The sequence below is a fragment of the Equus quagga genome, chromosome 12 (assembly GCF_021613505.1).
Source record: "Equus quagga isolate Etosha38 chromosome 12, UCLA_HA_Equagga_1.0, whole genome shotgun sequence".
Classification (NCBI taxonomy): Eukaryota; Metazoa; Chordata; class Mammalia; order Perissodactyla; family Equidae; genus Equus; species Equus quagga.
This window is the reverse complement of record NC_060278.1, coordinates 4117401-4141309: the sequence shown is the minus strand read 5'-3', so window position 1 is coordinate 4141309 and position 23909 is coordinate 4117401. Positions and strand designations below refer to the sequence as shown.

Below are 23909 nucleotides of genomic sequence, written 5' to 3'. Positions count from 1 at the left end.
TATCTCTATCTTCCTCCTTTCTCTTCTCAGCTCCTAAACGTTTATTATATTTTCCATACCACTCTTTTGGCATGTGGAATAGAAAAAATATAATTGATATTTAGGGACTGTGGTATGCTTCCATGTTATTTAACATTTTCTTTGTACATATCATGTTTTGTTTGTTTAGCACCAAACTTAGTGCAGAGACTGTCTTCTCTCATATGCTTTTTGTGTACAAGATTGAAGAGTCTTGTGTTATTACCTTGAAACTTTATTGATTATTATGTATCCTCATTCTGATGGTTCTCTTTTAAGTAGCATCTTAGGTAACCTTTACAGTTATTTGATTCAGTTGGAAAACTTACCAGGGTTGTCATATTCTTCCCATAGACATTGTTGACTTAGGAGCAGCAACCAAATCGTTCTCTCTTAGCATCCCAGAGTCCTCTTATGTGCTATAGCATAAGGAGGTCACACATCCTGGAGCTCAGTCCGGTTTTGTCACTTATTAGATGCATAGTTTTTATCAAGTTATATCATCTCTCTTAGCCTCAAATTCTCTATTTGAAAATGGTGACAATATCTTCATTTCTGGGTTGAGGATTAAGAGAATGTAAAGTAGCATAGTGACTTGCACATAATTGGTATTTTAATAACATGGTAACTATTCTTATAAGCATTTTGTTCCTTCACTGTTCATGTGACCCTGCTGTCTCTTCTTTATGCTTGTCTAGTTCTCACACATATAGCAGTGAGTTATATCAGCATAGAGGTGTAGCTTCAGTCATTAATAATACCTTTAAATGTTTTCCTTTTTTTCAATAGAAACTTCTTATTCACTGCCTAATCGATTGAATGCCATGTTGAAAATATTTGAAAAACAGTCAAATATGTTGACGAGGTAAGCTTTTAAAATGACTTTTTTCCAATTATAAAAATAAGTACACATTTATTTTAGAAAAATTAGAAACATAGAGAAGAAAATAAGACCACTGTTAAAAATATTTAATGTTCTTACGTCAATTTTTATGATGTGTATAGCTCTAAAATTTAAAATTTTAATCATTCAGAATGTAAAGTAGTATAGCTACAATGGAAAACAGTATGTCAGTTTCCCAAAAAATTAAAAATGCAATTCCTATATGATACAGAAATTCCATTTCTGGGTATATACTCCCCAAAATTGAAATCAGGGTCTTGAATACCTATGTTCACTATAGCATTATACACAGTAGCAAAGAGATGGAAGCAACCCAAGTGTCCAAGAAAGGATGAATGGATAAAGAAAATGCGATATATACATATAATTGAACATTATTCAGTCTTAAAAAGGAAGGAAATTCTGACATATGCTACAAGAATGAACCTTGTGGACACTATGCTGAGTGAAATAAGCCAGTCAAAAAAGACAAAATTGTATGATTTCACTTATATGAGGTAGCTAGAGTAATCAAATTCATAGGGACAGAAAGTAGAACGGTGGTTGCCAGGGCCTTGGGGGAGGGGAAATGGGGAGTTGTTTAATGGGTATAGAGTTTCAGTTTTAAAAGATGAAAAGAGTTCTGGTGATTGGTTGTATAATAATGTGAATGTACTTAACAGTATTGAACTGTACACTTAGAAATGTAGATGGTAAATTTTATGTTATTTTACCACAATGTTTAAAAATTAAAAAAAATTACAATTCAAAATGTAGTTTGTGTATATACTTTTCATTTAGTTATAATTCTTTGCAAACTCATATAATTCTTATTTTAAATATTTTAAATTAAAATAAAACATATATTAATAAAAGTTCATATAACAGTGTTTTCAAAAAGTTTTGTTTAGAGTCAACATTGAAAATTAGGAAATTTTTCATGATCAGAATGTCTAATTATCAAATCCAGTGATTAAGAATGAATAGAAGAGAGTAACAGATCAAATGTGAAATAAAGGATATCCTGGGCAGCTGCTAAAAACAGAAATAAAGGACTTATGGCTTGCATTAATTGGTGGTCAGGTATTGGGACGTAACTGAGTTAGGCCCTGTTTCACTTTTTTCCCTTCTATCTCATTAGAATCCTCCTTATCGGAAGGGTAGGGTCAGAACTTGCACAGCTTTGTCAGATGAAAGCTTTAACATGTTCTAAGAGCATTCTTAAAGTAGGAGGCTGGTTTCCATGAGTATTCTTTCCACTGGACCAGAGTATTAAAGCAGACATCTAGACTATTATTTATTCTAGCTTCTTATATTAGACTGTTGGTGCTAGTTATAAGTGGTTTTAGAACTCCTGGGCATAACAGAAAGCAGTGGACTAGCTGAAGTGGTTACTATAAAGGAGAGGATTTCCAAATTGAATTGTCTTATATCCAGAATAAACTTTCTACAATTCTCTGGTTGGAATATGCTTTGTATGTTTCTTTGTGTAGCAAGAAGTATCCTGAATGCCACTGTGGATGATCTACCAGTCTTTCAGGTGGTTAGGTTATATTAGTTACACAACTGGTATGTTGAAAAAGCGTGTCTTATAGAATGAAATCACACAGCAGCTTTCTTTTGGATACCTTGCGTTCATTTATTTTTGCTAATTGGGGCTAAATTTTCCCCCACCCCTGGTTAAAACTAGGGCAGTACAATGACTTTTCTGATCATTCTTAGATAATAATTAATTTACATTTACTGTATAAGCACTCTCCTAAATGGAAAATTACAATTCCATGTCAAATATTACAATCAATATTTTAATTTTCATTTGAAGTTAAGACTTTTCTTCCCCTCGCCCCACCCTATTACTCCAGCTGAGCATGCTGGGGCTGTGGTTAACTTTTCTCTTTCATTACCTCTTTTCCCACTAACTAGTTGTAGTTTTTGTTTTCCATGTGTTTGGGAACGGAGGGAAGAAAGCTAAGGTATACAGGAAAGGTCCACTGTCACTGCCTTCCTTCGCCATAACTGCAGATAACACACACCAGGTTTTCTGAGGATTCTTTTTACAGTGCCTCTCACTGGGGCTTGAGATAAGGGCAAGCATATCTATCCCTCCCTTAATGGTTTGGATAGGACTCAAGCCACCCAATAGCTCTTTGCAAAGAAATGCTCTTTAAGTCTTCTTTCCTGACCTTTTTATAATGTCCGTGTCAGTGAAAGGTTTTAGTGCTCTGTCTTGACTGCCTACTTTTTTTTTCAAGTGCTAATGGTCATATGTCTCACCTATTACTTTGATATGTGATACTGGGGGCTTAGAGTCTCAGTTGATCCCTCCATTTAACAACTTGTTACAGTTACATCCTTTAACATTCTGTTAAAATAAATACAGGGTTTGGCAAAAGTCTTAGTGGGTTTTAAGCTTTAATAACTTCAGAACTATACAGATACAACTTTTCAGAAAACACTATTTCAAAATTTGATTATGGATATTTCTTTTGCACTTACTTAAAAATTTTTGGATAATAATTTAAAAGGTTTTTTTCAGTTAAAATTTTTTTGTTTGGGTCAGCATTTTCCATATTCAATCAGATTTACTAAAACAAAATTAATTTACAGTCATGCATTGACGACAGGGATATGTTCTGAGAAATGCATGGTTAGGAGATTTAGTTATTGTGTGAACAACATAGAATGTACTTACACAAACCTAGATGGTATAGCCTACTACACACTTAGGCTATATGGCACTAATCTTGTGGGACCATCATCTTATATGCGATCCATTGTTGACTGAAACATCATTATGAGGTGCATGACTATATTGTTCAAAATTCACAAAACTATGTAAAGGAAATGGAATTAATTAAACTTTCAAATGTTTAATTTTTTAAGTTTGTAGCTTTCTACTTCTGAAGTCAGTGGAGCTTAGAACTACACTAAAGCTTTTAGGACGTCCTGTATTTATTAAAATTCCACCATGTGACTGAGTTTTTGGGACAAAATCCCAACTAAAATTAGTCTGAGCAAAAGACAGATTTTATTATAAAGAGTCTGAGCCTCTCACTGAATGTATTGAAGCAGTATGGCTCAATCTCAGAAACAAGTATAAATTAGAACTTGAACATCATCAAGATATTGTTTTTCTCTGTGTGAGCTTCATTTTCTCCTATCGCAGACCTCTTCATTCCTTCTGTTTTCTTCTTCATTTATTTTTTGCCCATGGGTGGGAAGCCATGACTGCTGACAATTCCTAAGCTTTAATCTTCAGTTTTAGTCATTCTGAGGGATAGTATTTGAATTTCCCAAGTCTAATAGTCCTAGGTGAGAAAATCATTATTACAGATAGAGAAAAGTGCCCATTTATGGACCAGTCAATTCTAGTCAAAGGCTTATGGTTATGTAAGCTCTCTCAGGAACTATATTGATTCAGAGGGGTGCAGGAAGGGGAGTTCCCAGAAATAGCAGTGGTATCTACTTCTGAGCTGCCCAGTGGTGAGCAGATGTAATGGGATGAAATCCACATTAATATAGGATAACATATAGGAAAAAATGATTGTATTTTATTATTATGCGTGAATTATAGAGCAGCAGGATAGGACAATCATGCTGGTCTTTGGGGGACCTAATAGACCTGTCCTTCAGGATCTGGTCAATAACGTTGTCTAGCTGTTGGTCCGTGGGTAGTGGGAAATGGGCTAGTAAGCATAGACCCAGAGGACCTTGAAAGTTTATTTCTTCAATTATGGGACAAATTGGGACTGTAATTAAAGATTGAATTGTAGGATGGTTTGTGAAGGCATAAGACCTCTTTGGTGAACAGAGTGCTTAGAGCTGGTGTCCAGTCTTGGGGATGGCAACATTGGTGACAACATTGTACATCACCAGAATCATGTGTGCTCCTGACAGGAAAGCAGGCCTATTAAGAAATCCATTATGATGTTTATAAGGAGGCATAGGAGTCAGAAGGAAGGATAGTAGGCTGTCTTGTCTTCCAAACTGTTTTTTAGCCCAGGAACATGTATCACAGGTAGTTAGATTATGTCAAAGGTGAAGTCACCATAGCTCCAACATGGTAAATTCAAAGTCTTGAATGAATTTAATTGGCCAACTAGGGCACTGGCAAGGGCATTTGGCTAAAGAATAATGACAAAGTCTTACTTCACATCATTCAAAAAACTAAATTTAATGTTGATTACAGACCAAAATGTAAGAAAACAAAATTATAAATATATGGAAGGCATCTGGCTCTATCAAAATTAAAAACACCTTGTTCAAAAATGAACCAAGTTAAATGATAAACACTGGACTGGGAGAAAATATTTGTGCATATACAATAGAAAGAAGGAATGACAATAATATATAATTCCATAAAAAAGGCAAACAGCCCTCAAAAAATAGGCAAAGTATCTATCTATCTATCTATCTATCTATCTATCTATATATATATATAACTTAAGGAAGAGACAAAACAGTGGCCAATAAACATGTTAGGAGATGCTCGGTCAGGGAAGTGGCAAAGCAAAACAGCAACAATATATTTTTTCCCCTATCAGTTTAACAAAAAGTAAAAGTTTTCTAATATCAAGTCTTGACAGAGATGTAGTATAATCAATAATCTTAAAATGCTAGTAAATAGGAGTTGCCTACTTTCAAGTACAATTTAGCAGAGTTTATTTAATAATAACAACAAAAATGTATACCTTATTATACCTCTTTTATATTTCCCTAAAAAAGCAAACCTCTTTTAATCTACCCCAGAGAAAGGAATATACTCAAGGAGGCTTATATCAAAAGAAATTTATCGCATCACTGTGATAACAGCAGAAACGAGAAAGAATTTCAACTCCTGTTAGTAGGAGTATGGCTCAATAATCTATGGTAAAAGGATCTTATGGTAATACTATGAACAACTGTATGACAACAAATTAGATAACTTACATGATATAGACAAATTCCTAGAAAAATACAAACTGAACTGATTCAAGAAGAACTAGAAAATCTGAGTGAAACTGTAACAAGTAAAGAGATTTAATTTGTAATTAAAATATTTTCCACTAGGAAATGCTCGGGCCAGATGGCTTCACTGGTGAATTCTATCAAATATTTAAAGAGGAATTAATACCATCTCTTCACAAACTTTTCCAAAAAGTGGAAGGAGTCAACACTTCTCACCTCATTCTGTGAGACTAGTATTATTCTGCTACTAAAACCAGACCATATCACAAGAAAACTGCAGACCAATATGTTACAAATATAAATGCAGAAATTCTCAGCATAGCACTAGCAAATAAAATCCAGCAACATATAAAGTGAGTTGTACACCACAAACAAGTGGGATTTATCCCAGGAATGCAAGGTTGGCTTAAAATGCAAATATCAATTAATATAATACATGATGTTGATTGAATAATGGAGAAATAAAGTCGCATGAACATTTGACAAAATATAATACAATTTCATGGTAAAAAATACTCCACAAACTATGAATAGAAGGGAACTTCCTTAATTTGATGGAGGCTATCTATGAAAACTCATAGCTAACATCATACTTAATGGTGAAAAGAATTAATACATTGTCTCTAAGATCAGGAACAAAAGAGGACATTCTTACTGCTTCTAGTAGAGGTTCTAGCCAGGGAAATTAAAGAAGAAAAGGAAATGAAAGATGTTCAGACTGGAAAGGAAGAGATAAAACTACCACTTTTTGCAGATGTCATGATCTTGTGTATAGAAAATCCTCAGGCATCCACTGAAAACTGTTAGAAGAAATGAATGAATTCATCAAGGTTGCAATATACAAGATACATAAATAAAAATCAATTGTACTTTTACACACTAGCTATTATGGGTAGAATTGTGTCCCCCAAACTGTATGTTGAAGCTCTAACTCCAGTGCCTCAGAATGAACTTATTTAGAAACAGGGTCATTGTAGATGTAATTAGTTAAGATGAGGTCATACTGGGGTGGGATGGGCCCTTAGTATAATATGACTGGTATCCTTAAAATAATTGGATAAGAGAGATACACACAGAGGGAAGACAGCCCTGGAGGCCGAGATTGGAATTATGCTGCCACAGTCCAAAGAATGCCAGGGACTACTAGAAGCTGGAAGAGGCAAAGAAGGATCCTCCCCCAGAGATTTCAGAGGGATCATGGAGTTACCAAGACCTTAAGTTTAGATTTATAGTCTCCAGAACTGTGAGAGGATAAACTGTTGTTTTAAGTCGCCCAGATTGTGATACTTTGTTACAGCAGCCCTAGGAAACTAATACACTAGCAATGAACATTCCAAAAATGAAATAAAGATAACAATTCCATTTACAGTGACAGCAAAGAGAATGAGAATGAAGTTAACAAAAGAAGTGTAAGATTTTTGCACTGAAAACTACAAAACATCATTGAAAGAACTTAAAGAAGACCTAAATAAACAAGTAGACATCCCATTTTCATGGACTGTTAGATTTAAGAATCTTAAAATGGCAGTACTCCCCAAATTGATTTACAGATTCAATGTACTCTATATCAAAATTCCAACTTTGTTTTTGCGTGAATTGACACGCTGATCCTAAAATTCATGTGGAAATACAAGGAATCCAAAATAGCCAAAGAAATCTTAGGAAGAAGAACAAAGTTGGAGGACTCACACTTAATTGATTTTCAAACAAAACAAAGCTATAGTAATCAAGACAATGTGGTATTGGCATAAGGATAAACCTATATATAGATCAATGTAGTAGAAGTGAATGTCCAGAAATAAACCCTTACATTTATAGTCAATTGATTTTAAACAAGGAGATCGATACAATTCAATGGGGGAAAGAATAGTCTTTTTAACAACTGGTACTTGGATAACTGGATATGCACATGCAAAAGAATAAAGTTGGATCTTTTCTTCATGCCATGCACTAAATTTAACTCAAAATTATCAAAGACATAAATTTAAGAGCTAAAACTATAAACCTCTTAGAAGAAACATAGGAGAAAATCTTTATGAGCTTGAGTTAGGCAATGGTTTCTTAAATAGGACACCAAAAGCACTACCAGCAAAAGAAAAAAATAGACAAATTGAACTTCATAAAGATTAAAGACTTTTCTGCTGCAAATGAGGGTCAAGAGGGTGAAAAGACAACCCATAGAATATGAAAACTATTCAAAAATTATATATTTGATGAGACTTGTATCCAGAATATATAAAGAACTCTTATAACTCAATAATAAAAAGATAAATAACCCAATTAAAAATGGGCAAATAATATGAATAGACATTTTCCAAAACAATATGTACACATGGTCAATAAATACATGAAAAAATGCTCAACATCATTAATCATTAGGGAATTACAAATCAAAACTACAGTGATATACCACTTCACACCCATGAGGATGGCTATAATAAGAAAAGACAGATAATAACAGTTGTTGGCAAGGATTTGGAGGAATTGGGACCTTGTACATTGCTTGTGAGAATTTAAGTGGTACATCTGCTATGGAAATCAGTTTGTCAGTTTCTCAAAGTGTTAAATATAGAGTTAACATATGATCCAGAAATTCTATTTCTAGGTTTATACCTGAGAGAAATGAAAACATATGTTTACACAAAAACTTGTAAATGGATGTTCAGAGTAACAGTATGCATAATAACCAAAAAGTAGAAACAACCCAAATGTTCATAAACTGATGAATGGGTAAGTAAAATGTGTATATCCATACAATGGAATATTACTTGGCGATGAAAAGGAACAAAGTGCTGAAACATGCTACAACCTGGATGAACCTTGAAAACGTTATGCTAAGTGTAACAAACCAGTCGCAAAAGACCACATATTGTATAATTCTATTTATCTGGACTATCTGGAGTAGGCAAATCTATAGAGACAGAAAGTAGATTAGTGGCTACCAGGGCTGGGGCAGTGCTGGGAAGAATGGGGAGTGACTGCTTATGGGTACAGAGTTTCTGTTTGAGGTAATTAAAATATACTGAAATTAGAAGTGGTAATAGTTGCCAACTTGGTGAATATTTTAAAAGCCATTGAAATGTACACTTTAAATGAGTGAATTGTATGGTATTTAATTATATCTTAAAGCTTTAAAAATTTTTTATTATAATAAATAAACAACTCATTTGTCAAGAAAAAATCTATAGTTTATCCATACTATGGAACAGTTGTCAGCAAACTGCAGCCCTTGAGTTAAATCTAGCCACACCCGTTCTTGTTACCTGTCATCCATAGCTGCTTTTGCAGGATTGGGTAGTAGTAACAGAGATCATCTGGCTTGCAAAGTCTGAAATATTTACTATCTTGCTCTTTACAGAAAAAGTTTTCCAAATCCTGTTATGGAATAAGAAGTGGTATTTTATTTAAAGGGGTGAGATAGAACTACATTTATCAATATAAATAGATCTCAGACATTGTATTAAGTGAAAAAATAAGTTAAGAACAATATATACAGTGATATCATTTATGTGAAAAAGAAAACAAAACAGACATACGACCTGCTAACAAAAATTATACAATCAAATAGGTACATGCAATATTGTATAAATGCATGGAATAAATTTTGGAAAGATACGCAGCAATCTAATGATATGTCTGGGGAAAGCATTGGATTTTTTGAATGGTGGTCAGAGTGTTCTCTAACTTTATTTGTTTTATTTTAAATTTTTTATAAAGAAAGGTATAAGTATGTAAATAAAAATATAAATGTAAAGTTATAATACATTATAGATATTTTTGTTTTGTTTTTCAGAGCTATGAATGATCAAAGTTTGTTAGAGGCTGTAAGTATAGTACAGCACTCTCAGTTTGAAATTACACCTTGCCCTTGACAATGTTGGTAGATTCTAGAAATTGTCAGGATACATGATCTTAAATAAAGATTCAATACTTACTCATTTTACTGAAGAGATTTCTATGCATATGTGAGCTAGAAAGCTTTGTCTATTCTTTTGATTTTACTAGACTTTATTATCACTCAGAAACACTCCACTTCTGAAATATTGAACTATAATGTCTCACAGTCTTCTAAACTTCCATTCATTCTCACTTCCAGTTCCTTTGCCTCTTTCAGCCCCAATTATAGCTTCGCTATCCAGATTAATACCAAAGATATTATTTTCATGAGTTAATGAAGACTTTCTTACTTTAATAATTAAGTACCCAAATAACTTGTCTACATTGAGACGTTTGTTTTTCATTGTTATTAAAATTATAATATTTGTTTTTAGAAATATAAACAGATGCAAAGTGATTTCCAAGTGTTATCAGAAGAGAAATTGTTGCTGGAAAATGAACTACAAAAGTTGAAGGATATGGAGGTAAGTTAAAATCTGAAAATGGCACACAGCCTTATTATTTTAGCATGGAATAAAAGATATATTTAAATGTTTTACAATACATTATCTATATTAATAATTGGTAGCAGCTATGCTTTAAAAAATAAAATAATGCTATATTCTAAATTATGGTATTAACTGTGAAAACCAAAAGAATGCTATGAAAAACAGACTTAGAATTTAAACATTACAAAAGACATTTCTAGGTCAAATATTTAACTTTATTAAAATATCAATGAATTAGGGTTTTCAAATATATTTTAAATAAATGTTATTGTATTCTTTGAAATTATGTAATGTGTGTGTCCCAGTTCACTATACCAAGTAGAGTGTGTATAAATACCAAAAATAAAGTGTTTTCCTTTTTCTTTCTCTTTTGCCATTTTTATATAGCTAATACATTTCAAACTATAGACAACAAAGTCAAATGAATTAGAAGTGAATTTTTATTAACCATGTAAAAACATAGGATGTATGTTTCAACCTAAGATCAACATAAAATGAAGGAAAATACTCTCAAATCCACTAATGTTGATTACTTGATATTTCTTCCTTCCTAGAGGAGGAAGCAGAAGTATTACTAGGAACTTTGTCACTTACTCAGTTAGAGAAGCAGTGATCCTACACAGACATTAAATATAAGATCAGGGCTATCACATATGTTCAATTAGGAATAGTTCCAACTAGTATCTACACTAGGGTAGTGGCCAAGAGGTCTGAGAGAGAGTCTGTTTTCAGAGAAGGGAATCGGTGTAATAGGATGATGGGAAGAGAATAAATGGCTATAGAATTATGCCAAAGTCAGGATTTCTAATAACAAATAAAACAATTTTCTTCCAAAGTAGTCTTCCTTTCCTAACTTATCTCTCTTAATAATTTTATTTTTGTAGACAACCAATTTTAATGATCAAAAGCCACATTTGATTGCTGTCCTTGACTGCCAAATGATGATTGGTAGTTGTCTGTGTGTCAGCTAGTTAAGGATTTTATTTTCTTTTACTGTAAGCAGGAGAAACTGCAAGTTTCTTGCAACTAAAGGAAGAAATTTATTGGATGGGTATTAGGGTAGCGCAAAGAATTCAAGGAAAATTGAACAGTGTGTTTGGTGAAGGATAGAACTAGGGCCACTCCTGGAGTCAAAATAACAAAAGTTCTTGGATAGCAATTACTCCTGTCCTTTCAGGGAGCTTTTAGAGAGGGAGCTCGGTCTACTATTTTCCCCATCCCTTTGGATACTGGCTCTGGAATTACTCAGCTCCAAGTGCTTCCTTTCCATAAAAGTAAGTTCTTAGTGATTGGATCTGATTGGCTTTGCTTAGGTCAAATGTTACCGGGACAATTTGAGATGAGGGAGTTGCAGAACCCTACTACAGTGTGGTGCTATTTCTTAACAAAAGGGAAAAGGATACTGGACGCAAATATCTGGTGTCCACTGTACTTGCTACTATTTCCATAATTACTGTCATATCTATTTAATTATTCCAGATATCAGGAAACTTTTACAATAAAGGGTTAGATAAGTATTTTAGGTTTTGCAGGCTGTACAGTACACATTGCAGCTACTCATCCACTTCTGTAGAGTGAAAATTGTCATAGATAATACATAAATGAATGAGCATGGCTGCATTGCAATAGATCTCTGTTTACAAAAACAGGCAGCAGGGCAGATTTGGTCTGCAGTTTCCGGACTCTGTATGTCACTTCTGCTATCACTTGGCTTTCTGTTATAGCTTCCTAAGTAGGATGTCCTAGATATGTGTGTATTTTGGTATGCTATTGCTGGAAGATATCACTGCTTAAAGATTTGTTCCTGCTCTTTCTATTCTGTCCCATTGGTCTTGTGTTTTTCTACGCCAATGCCTGAGATACTTAATGATTACAGATTTAGATTAAGTCCTGATATTTTGTAGGGCAAGTCAACCCTTGTCATTTATAAGAATTTATTTATTTTTGGCCTTTGCACTTTCATATAAATTTTAGAGTTAACTTGTCAAATTCTACGATTGCACTGAATCTGTACATCAAATTGGAGAGATTTACATCTAGGATATCAGATATATCTTTTTGTTTATAAACATTAAATGTCTCCATTTTTGAAATTTTTCTTTAATGTAACATTTCTTACAATAAATGTTTATGGTTTTCTTCATAAAGCTCTTATTCATTTTATTAATCTTAGGTGCTTCATATTTTTATGCTATTTTATTTGCTATATTTTAAAAGATATTTTTTAACTATTGCTAGAGAAGTGTAATAAATTTTTATCTATTGAATTATGCATCTGGAAACCTGGCTACACTGTATAATGATTAGATTTTTATTTCCTACTTGCATAATAGAAGTATCAATGAATAGCGATAGCCTAAGTTTTCTTGCTTTCCAATTTGTAATACTTTCTATTTCTTTTTCTGGCAAAGACTTTTAGGATAATATTGAATAGGCATGATGAGAGTGGACATTTTTCATTTATTCCTGATTTTAAAGAGAATGTTTTCTTGTTTCTTTGGGTCAGTCAGCCTGCCTCTCTCTCCCTCTCCCTGTTCCTCTCTTGATACCATTTATCAAGTTAAAGGGTTTTTCTTCTTTTCATAATTTGCTAACTATTTTCTTCATGCTTCATAAAATTCTTCCAGCCTCTGCCCACTGCCCAATTCAGAAGCCACTTGCACATTTTTAGTTATATGTTACAACAGCACCCACTTCCAGGTATCAAAATCTGTATTACCTTTGTGTTTGCCGCTCAATTGGTTACTTTACAATAAAGGGTTTACATTCTTGTCTTTAACTTGTTACAGTCTATATTAAGTGATGTTAAATCACTTCACATCTAAGAACCTTAAAATAATATTCTTTCCTTTGCCCCTTTCCAGCTGTTGTTTTCAGATGTTTTATTATATCTGATATAAACTGCACAACATATTGTTATTAGTTTTCCTGTAAACTATTACCTTTTAAAGAGATTTAAATAACAAGACCAACAGTCTTTATATTTACACACGTAATTATCACTGCTGGCGCTCTTTTTTAATTTGTGTATTTCCTTATTTCCATCTGGTATCAATTTTCTTCTGTTTGAAGGATTCTTTACCATTTTTGTTGTGCAGGTCTGCTGCTGATATATTCCTTTAACTCTTTGATTTCTGAAAAAAAATTTTTTTCCTTCAGTTTTGAAAAATATTTTTTTCTGGATAAAGAATTCTAGGTTGACTGGTTATTTTCCCTTCCAGTACTTTAAAGATATTGCTCCTTTGTCGTCTGTCTTACATTGTTTCTGACAAGAAGTCAGCTGTCCTTCTTATTCTTGTATGTAATCTTTTCTCTTTTGTCTGCTTTTAAGATTTTCATTTTATCACTGCTTTTAATAATTTGATTTTGATGTACCTTGGGGTAGTTTTCTTTATGTTGTTGTGGATTTGTGGGTATCTAGTTTTCATCAAATTTGAAAAAAAATTGGCCATTATTTCTTCAAATATTTATCCTTTTTCACCATCCCTTCTCTTCATGATGGACTCCAATTATAAGCATGAGTTGACTTGTAGTTGTCCCACAGCTCGCTGATGATCTGTTCATTATTTTTTAGTCTTTTTTCCTCTTTCAATATTGTAGTATTTTTAATTTTTTTTCTGCTTTTTCTCCCCAAATCCCCCCAGTACATAGTTGTATATTTTAGTTGTGGGTCCTTCTAGTTGTGGCATGTGGGATGCCACCTCAGCACTGCCTGATGAGCGGTGCCATGTCCGTGCCCAGGATCAGAACGGGTGAAATCCTGGGCTGCCGAAGTGGAGTGTGCGAACTTAACCACTCAGCCATGGGGCTGGCCCCATCATTATTTAGTATTTTTTGATTGCCAGTAGACATCTGATTTTTCTATATAGGAAATATATCCAAAAACTCACATTTAAACAAGAAAATTATTTGGGGACCTTAACAATTCTCATAAAAAATCCATTATTGTACTTATTTTCCATATTTTGTGAGGAATTATCAACTTGTGAGATTTTGTCACTGCAGTGAATTTGGTATCTGTTGGAAGTTGTGGTCTGACACAGTAAATAACCATCTAATGCCTTAATAGGTCTCTATTATTAAGCTCGTTTTAAAATGGCAATAATCTATTTGTTAATTTTTTCTCTACTTTCTTGTATAAAATAATCTGGTATTACATAGTAGTTCAAGAATACCTTAAAACATGTGGTTAGTTCTGCTATAATATTTGTTTTTGTTTTTGTTTTTGTTTTTATTGAGTTAATGATAGGTTACAATCTTGTGAAATTTCAGTTGTACATTAATGTTTGTCAGTCATGTTGTAGGTGCACCACTTCACCCTTTGTGCCCACCCCCCACCCCACCTTTCCCCTGGTATCCACTAAACTGTTCTTGGTCCATAGTTTTAAATTCCTCATATGAGTGGAGTCATACACAGATTGTCCTTCTCTCTCTGGCTTATTTCACTTAACATAATTCCCTCAAGGTCCATCCATGTTATTGCAAATGGAATGATTTTGTTCTGTTTTGCAGCTGAGTAGTATTCCATTGTATATATGTACCACATCTTTATCCATTCGTCTGTTGCTGGACACTTAGGTTGCTTCCATGTCTTGGCTATTGTAAACAGTGCTGCAATAAACATTGGGGTGCATAGGACTTTTGGGATTGCTGACTTCAAGCTCTTTGGATAAATACCCAGTAGTGGGATGGCTGGATCGTATGGTAGTTCTATTTTTAATTTTTTGAGGAATCTCCATACCGTTTTCCATAGTGGCTGCACCAGTTTGCATTCCCACCAGCAGTGTATGAGGGTTCCTTTTTCTCCGCAACCTCTCCAACATTTGTTGCTATTAGTTTTAGATATTTTTGTCATTCTAACGGGTGTAAGGTGATATCTTAGTGTAGTTTTGATTTGCATTTCCCTGATGATCAGCGATGATGAGCATCTTTTCGTGTGCCTATTGGCCATCAGTATATCTTCTTTGGAGAAATGTCTGTTCATGTCTCCAGCCCATTTTTTGATTGGGTTGTTTGATGTTTTGTGGTTGAGTTGCAAGAGTTCTTTATATATTATGGATATTAAGCCTTTGTCAGATATATGACTTGCAAATATTTTTTCCCAGTTAGTGGGTTGTTTTTTTGTTTCAATCCTGTTTTCATTTGCCTTGAAGAAGCCTTTAATCTGATGAAGTCCCATTTGTTTATTCTTTCTATTGTTTCCCTTCTCTGAGAAGGCATGATGTCTGAAAAGATCCTTTTAATACTGATGTCAAAGAGTGTACTGCCTACGTTTTCTTCCAGAAGCCTTATGGTTTCAGGTCTCACCTTTAGGTCTTTGATCCATTTTGAGTTTATTTTGGTGAATAGTGAAAAAGAATGGTCAATTTTCATTCTTTTACATGTGGCTTTCCAGTTTTCCCAGCACCATTGTTGAAAAGACTTTCTTTTCTCCATTGTATGCCCTCAGCTCCTTTGTCAAAGATAAGCTGTCCATAGATGTGTGGTTTTATTTCTGGGCTTTCAATTCTGTTCCATTGATCTGTGCACCTGTTTTTGTACCAGTACCATGCTGTTTTGATTACTGTAGCTTTGTAGTATGTTTTGAAGTCAGGGATTGTGATGCCTCCTGTTTTGTTCTTTTTTCTCAGGATTGCTTTAGCAATTCGGGGTCTTTTGTTGCCCCATATGAATTTTAGGATTCTTTGTTCTAATTCTGTAAAGAATGTCATTGGGATTCTGATTGGGATGGCGTTGAATCTGTAGATTACTTTAGGTAGAACGGAAATTTTAACTATGTTTATTCTTCCAATCCATGTACATGGAATGTCTTTCCATCTCCTTATGTCATCATCCAATTCTCTCAGAAAGGCCTTGTAATTTTCATTATATAGGTCCTTCACTTCCTTGGTTAAAATTTACCCCAAGGTATTTTATTCTTTTTGTTACGATTGTGAATGGTATTGTATTCTTGAGTTCTTTTTCTGTTGGTTCATTACTGGAGTATAGAAATGCTACTGATTTATGCAAATTGATTTTATACCCTGCAACTTTGCTGTAGTTGTTGATTACTTCTAACAGTTTTCCAATGGATTCTTTGGGGTTTTCTATATATAAGATCATGTCGTCTGCAAACAGCGAGAGTTTCACTTCTTCCCTCCCTATTTGGATTTCTTTTATTCCTTTTTCTTGCCTGATTGCTCTGGCCAGGACCTCCAGTACTATGTTAAATAAGAGTGGTGATAGAGGGCATCCTTGTCTCGTTCCTGTTTTCAGGGGGATGGGGTTCAGTTTTTGCCCATTGAGTATGATGTTGGCTATGGGTTTGTCGTATATGGCCTTTATTATGTTGAGGTAGTTTCCTTCTATGCCCATTTTGTTCAGAGTTTTTTATCATAAATGGCTGTTGGATCTTGTCAAATGCCTTCTCTGCATCTATTGAGATGATCATGTGGTTTTTATTCCTCAGTTTGTTGATGTGGTGTATCACGTTGATTGATTTGCAGATGTTGAACCATCCCTGTGTCCCTGGTATGAATCCCACCTGATCCTGATGTATGATTCTTTTGATGAATTGCTGAATTCTGGTTGCCAAAATTTTGTTTAGAATTTTTGCGTCTATGTTCATCAGTGATATTGGCCTGTAGTTCTCTTTTTTCGTGGTGTCCTTGTCAGGTTTTGGTATCAGCGTGATGTTGGCCTCATAGAATGTGTTAGGAAGTGTTCCATCTTCCCTAATTTTTTGGAATAGCTTGAAAAGGATAGGTATTAAATCCTCTCTGAAAGTTTGGTAGAATTCCCCAGGAAAGCCATCTGGTCCTGGGGTTTTATTCTTTGGGATGTTTTTGATTGCTGTTTCAATCTCTTTCTTTGTGATTGGTCTGTTCAAATTGTCTGCCTCTTCTTGAGTGAGCTTTGGGAGATTGTAGGAGTCCAAGAATTTATCCATTTCCTCTAGGTTATCCATTCTGTTGGCATATAGTTTTTTGTAGTATTCTCTTATAATCTGTTGTATTTCTGCAGAGTCTGTTGTTATTTCTCCTCGCTCATTTCTGATTTTGTTTATTTGAGCTTTCTCCCTTTTTTTCTTTGTAAGTCTGGCTAGTGGTTTGTCAATTTTATTTATCTTCTCAAAAAACCAGCTCTTTGTCTCATTGATCCTTTCTACTGCCTTTTTTGTTTCAATAGTATTTATTTCTGCTCTGATTTTTATTATTTCTCTCCTTCTGCTGACTTTGGGCTTCATTTGTTCTTTTTTCTCTAGTTCAGTTAGGTGTGCTTTAAGGTTGCTTAATTGGGATTTTTCTTGTTTGTTAAGATGTGCCTGTATTGTGATGAATTTTCCTCTTAATACAGCTTTTGCAGTATCCCATATGAGTTGGTATGGCATGCTATCATTTTCATTTATTTCCAGGTATTTTTTTATTTCTTCTTTAATTTCTTCAATGATCCATTGCTTGTTCAGTAGTGCGTTGTTTAGTCTCCACATCTTTGTGCCTTTCTCAGCTTTTTTCTTGTAATTAATTTCTAGTCTTATAGCACTATGATCTGAGAAGATGCTTGTTATTATTTCAATTTTTTTAAATTTGTAGAGGCTTGCCTTGTTTCCCAACATATGGTCTATCCTAGAGAATGTTCCATGTCCACTTGAGAAGAATGTGTATTCAGCTCTTTCAGGGTGAAGTGATCTATATATGTCTATTAAGTCCAATTGTTTTAGTTTTTCATTCAGCTCCACTATTTCCTTGTTGATTTTCTGTCTGGATGATGTGTCCATTGATGTGAGTGGGGTGTTGAGGTCCCCTACTATTATTGTGTTGTTTTTAACATCTTCCTTTAGGTCTGTTAATAGTTGCTTTATGAATCTTGGTGCTCCTGTGTTGGGTGCATAGATATTTATGAGCGTTATTTCTTCCTGATGAAGTGTCCCTTTGATCATTATATATTGTCCCTCTGTGTCTCTCTTTACCTGTCTTATTTTGAAATCCACTTGGTCTGATATGAGAATTGCAACACCTGCCTTTTTTTCCTTGCTATTTGCTTGAAGTATTGTCCTCCACCCCTTCACCCTGAGTCTGTGTTTGTCCTTGGGGCTGAGGTGTGTTTCCTGGAGGCAACAAATTGTTGGATCGTGTTCTTTAATCCATTTTGCCACTCTGTGTCTTTTTATTGGAGAGTTCAATCCGTTCACATTGAGAGTGATTATTGATGCATGCGGGCTTAATGCTGTTAATCTGTCGCTCATTATCTTGTTTTCCTGCATTTCTTTTCCTGTTTGCTTTAGACTACCAATTTAATACTGCAATTTCTTATGCTGGATTTCTTAGATTTTTCCTTATTTATGATTTGTGACTCTGTTCTGTACTTTATTTTAGTGTCTACCTTGAAGTTTGTATTTAGAATCTCGTGTATAACATAGTCTATTCTCTGGTGGTCTCTTACTTACTTGACCAATACTGATTTGGACCCTTGGTTCTTACCCTCCTAAATAATTATTTTCATTTTTTATTCCAACTCGTCTTATTAATTGGTAGTTAGAGTGCTAAGATCATCCTTGTTTTGGTAGTTTCCTTACCTTTACCCTAATGCTATAATTGAATATTTGCTATCCTGTTCTGGTTCTATCCATCGGTCTCCCTAGTCTGTGGATTGTGTCCCCTTTCTCCCTTTTTTCTTTTTTCAGGTATGAGAGCCTTCTTGAGGATTTCTTGTAATGGAGGGCTTTTAGTTACAAATTCCCTTAACTTTTGTTTGTCTGGAAAAGATTTAATTTCTCCCTCATATCTGAAGGAAATTCTTGCTGGATAGAGTATTCTTGGCGGAAGATTTTTATCCTTTAAAGCTTTGAATATGTCACTCCATTCTCTCCTAGCTTGTAGGGTTTCTGCAGAGAAATCCACTGACAGTCTGATAGGGGCTCCTTTATAGGTTATTCTCTTTTTTTTTCTTACTTCCCTGAGTATTCTCTCCTTATCATTCCTATTTGCCAACTTTACTACTGTGTGCCGTGGGGTAGCTCTTTTTACATTGACAAATCTAGGAGATCTAAAACCCTCCTCTACACACATTTCTCCATCAATCCCTAGATTTGGGAAGTTCTCTTCAATAATTTCGTTAAGCACACTTTCTGCTCCATTTTCCTTTTCCATATTCTTGGGAATTCCTATGATCCTTATATTCTTACTCCTCATTGAATCCATTATCTCTTGGAGATTTTCCTCATTTTTTTAAATTCTTAGTTCTCTTTCTTTCTGTGTCTGGCACCATTCAGCCTGTCTGTCCTCGATTATGCTAATTTTCTCCTCTATGTTGTGTACACGGGCATTCAGGGAATCCGTATTCTGTTTTATCTGGTCCATTGTGTTTTTCATCTCAAGTAATTCTGTTTGATTCTTCTTTATGATTTCAATCTCTTTTGTGAAGTAACTCCAGAACTCGGCTTGTTTCTCTATCTTTGTCTCTACCTCATTGAGTTTTTTGATTATAGCTGCTCTGAATTCATTATCACTTAGTTTACCTAATTCCAAGTCCTCAGGACTTAATTCTGTGTTTTATTGTTTTCCTTCTGGTTTGGGGCTTTTATAAATTGCTGGATGGTAGAGGAGCGGTTTTTTCTCATGGTGGTAGAATTCAGTTGCAGTTACAGCCTGTCGCCACTAGATGGGGGTCGAGAGCTGCGTGTTATGAGCTCTCCGCCTTGGGGCAAGATGGCTGCGCCCACTGGCTTTGCTGGGGGGGAGGGGCTGTTACTCACAGGCCAGTCTGGGTTCAGATCAGTTCTGTTCTCTGGTCTCCCAAGGCCCTTCATTTATGGGGTCCCCGGGGACGGAAGCTTTCCCCCTGTCAGCGGGTCTCCACTGAATCAGTGGCAGGAGTCCTGGATGATCCCCCGGTTGCGCGGCCCCTCCCCCGCTCCTTCCCGACCCACGCCGCAGCGATCGCAGACTCTAGGGGAGGGAGCGATGTTCTCTCCTACCGTTCCAGCGCCTCCGAGGATGTAAGCAAGGTTTATGATCTCTGCCTTCTTGGTATTGTAGGTCTCTAAGGAGCTGGCATTATGTTTATTCTCTGAAATTCAGTTCTTCCAATCTTTTGTTGTATTTTAGAGGGGAGAGAATCCCGGGTCAGCTCACCCCACCATTTTGCCTATAATATTTGTTTTGAAGTGCACACTTGTTCCAACATGATCACACAATTTGAGCATAATGTGAACTTTACATTTACATTTGCTTATGCACAATTTCGTCTGCAAAAAGTACTAGGTGAAGGCAGAAAATAGTTTCTACAAGCTGCCTTGATTCACCATGTGTATAGTGTACTGCACCAGTCCACATCTGGTGTTACAGCTTTTCATCCAAGTTCAGATAATCGTCCTTCCAGTACTGCACAATAATTTATAACTTGCAGCCTATTCATTGCCCACTTTCACAAGCAAGCTTCGTGTCTTTTTCAAGATAAAGAGCTGTATTTCTCTTAGTATATATTTCTTAATCATTTAACTTTGTAAAACTGGACTAATGTTTTTATTGAGCTTCTATGTTTTTAATGTATCATCGACAATGTTTTTGCATGCTGTGCACCTAATTCCATTTTCCCCACATGTCTTTCAAGTTTTTTTGCATGATTTCTATAGTGAGGTGATTTTTCAAGAAGACATATACAGAACTGGATGTGATTTGTCAGGGGTGTTTAATTGTTTTGATATGTATTAGCTTATATACAGCTTACATTCAGTAAAGCATGATAACAAATGTTCTGGCTGTATCATTAATTTCGTTTTGATTCTATTCAGATAAGTTTTCTTTGAAACATAGTATAGTGATTCTCAAAGTAAAATGGAAATCTTGGTAATGTATATTATATATTTACCTATAATTTATTGTCTCCTTAACTATTTATCTTTGGCTTATATAAAATTACACAGAAAACAAAGCCTACATATGATCGAATAAAGAAAACTGGTAAAATGGAGAAGAAAAAAGACAGAGGAAAACCTGAGAATTCAGAAAAGTAAGACATAAAAATACGTGTCAATATTTTTTTTCCTTTTTCCTTTATATTTTCACTTTATGCAAACAATTTGAGGTCATATAAAAATAACAGGTTTCTAAAAGAGATAACACTAGCTAATATATAGTTTTATAAACAGACTAGGATATGATTGTGGGAGAAAGCTGAGAAGGGAAGAACAAAGAACTTTGAATTAGAGGAAGAGAATGAACCACAAGATATTCAGGAATAGGTAAACAGAATCACATCTGTAAATAGTTTTAGGGAAAAAAGGATTTACATGGTTTCCTTGATGGTCTAGCTAATGATTTGTAATGTTTATGTTAACTTCCTAGACTGGGTGGTTCTCTTTTTACTTTACTTCTTGATTGTACTTATTTTATAAAAACAATTATCTATGTTTATATCTGGTGGATTATCATACAGTGGCCTTATTAAGTGAATATTTTCTTTAGTAATATAATTTTTATATTTTGAATTTGCTTGGTCAAATCCTAATGTAAATGTATAATTTAAAAAAGAAACTATGATTTCAATTTTTATAGACTTCCACAAATTCTGAAAAGAAATTCACTGGACAAGTGGTCTTGACCTTTGACTTAGAGAAGAAAAGATGTCCAGAATAGAAAAAATACTAATGTACTTTGAAAATTCTTGCTCCATCTCATCTTTCCATATTTTAATAATATCAGTGAGAAGTTAACTTGAGAAATGTTATTCAGTTATCTATCATTTAACCTATATGGATTTTATGGCTTTAAAAAATTATGAATTTCTTTTGAAAAATTTTATTCTTTAAAATGGTTTTAGTACTCCTCAAGAAAGAAAAGTAGTCATGTAATTTAAAGTATCATGATATATTTTAAAACAATTTTAATTACAGGGACAAGCCTGTAGTTCAAGAGCTTAAAACAAAAGAAGATTTGCTTCAAGTTCAGGTAACATACACTCTCTGTGCATCTAAATTTGATTAATAAGTGCTCTGGGGAATTATGTGTATAGATAATATTAGTGTGTATGTGACTATAGGGCGGGTCTGTGTGTGTGTACTAAAGTTATTCCTAAGATATTTCTTTTTTGTTGGTTGACTTTTCTCAGCAAATTTCAGAAAATAAAATGGTAAATCCAGGCATATTTTCTGTCAAGGTTATCAAAATGACCATCGTTTACTCAACTACAGGCAATATCATGGAGGAAACAACATCACATTGGCAGTCAGAACAGGGACTTACTAGTTATGTGACATTGGCCAAGTCACTTTAACCTGCGTGAACTTCCTATTTTCTGTCACTAAAATGGGTAAAATAATAGCTGCCGTATCTATCTCAGAAAGATGTAAGAGGCATAAAAAGCAAGTAAGAAAAAGTTCTTCAGAAATTGTAAACTGTAGAGCCCACTCTTTTTTATGTGATCCAATGAAAGGAATACAAGTGACCCCTTTATTTCATCTTGGTTTTGGAATTCTTTCTTTTGCTACAAGTTAACTTCTTATTAACCATCAGAGTTCATCACCCATTTTAGTGAGCGGCTGGAGTTGTGTCCTACAAGTATGCACCTGAATGATTCAAGAATCCAATAATATAAATTTGGGAAGGAAATGAGAGTACCACTGGAGATACTGAATATAAAATGTACAGCTTTATGGTGTTAGTTTTCTATTCCTGGGCAACAAGTTTCCACAAATTTGGCAGCTTTAAACAATTTATGTTGTTTCACAGTTTGAGTGGGTTGGGGGTCTGAACATGGCTTAACTGTGTCCTATGCTCAAGGTCTCACCAAGCTGCAGTCAAGGCGTTGGCTGGGCTTTATTCCCGTTGTGTAACTTGGAGTCCTCTTCCAAGCATGAGTGGATGTGGCAAACTTCAGTTCCTCTCAGCCATATGGTCTTCTCTGTATAATGCAACATGATCGTGGGAGTGACATCTCCTCACTTTAGATAAATACTGCAATTTAATAAAAGGAGTGGCGTCTCATCACTTTGCTCTATTTTATTGGCTAGAAGCAAGTCACAGGTCCCACCCACACTCAAAGGGAGTAGATTATATCTCCCAGGGATGAGATCATGGAGGCCATCAATTCTGCCTACCACACTTACCAGCTTATTTTATATAAAACAGCATTTTGTATATTTTAAAATTTTCTTGTACCATTATATTATTAATGTTATGTCTTTAAGCTAGTGTTTTAGTTTATTTGGGCTGTGTCTTAGTCCATTCAGATTCTTCTGATAAAATATCAGGGACTGGGTAGCTTATACAGAACAGAAATTTATTTCTCATAGTTCTGGGGGCTTGAAGTTCAAAATCAGGGTGCCAGCACGATGGGGTGAGGGCCTCTTCTGTGTTATAGACTTCTTGTTGTATTCTCACATGGCATAGAAGGCAAAGGAGCTCTCTGGAGTCTTTTTTTATAAGAGCACTAATCCCATTCATAGGGGTACCACCCTCATGAACTAATCACCTCCCAAAGGCCCCACCTCCAAACACCGTTACATTGGGGATGAGGTTTCAATATAAGTTTCTGAGGGACACAAACCTTTAGTTTGTAGCAGCTAGTATCATTTCAAATGATTTTTTTCTGAATTTAAAGTCAAAATTTTCTTGTAGGGATAATTTTTTCTGGAGAAGATCAATGAATTTAATGAGAATTTTAAAGGAATTTATCTCCCTCTTTCAAAACTCTGTTAT

General features: G+C 34.6%; 1 protein-coding gene across 1 annotated transcript in view; it reads left to right on the top strand.

The window, feature by feature from the left end:
• The window catches only part of CCDC7 (coiled-coil domain containing 7), a 485718-nt gene that overhangs the window by 96528 nt on the left and 365281 nt on the right, over positions 1–23909 (top strand). Inside the window, exons 9-13 of the mRNA XM_046679053.1 lie at positions 808–883; positions 9642–9672; positions 10120–10209; positions 21137–21222; positions 22106–22160. Coding sequence (XP_046535009.1) covers positions 808–883; positions 9642–9672; positions 10120–10209; positions 21137–21222; positions 22106–22160 — 338 coding nt within the window. The remainder of the gene's footprint in view (positions 1–807; positions 884–9641; positions 9673–10119; positions 10210–21136; positions 21223–22105; positions 22161–23909) is intronic.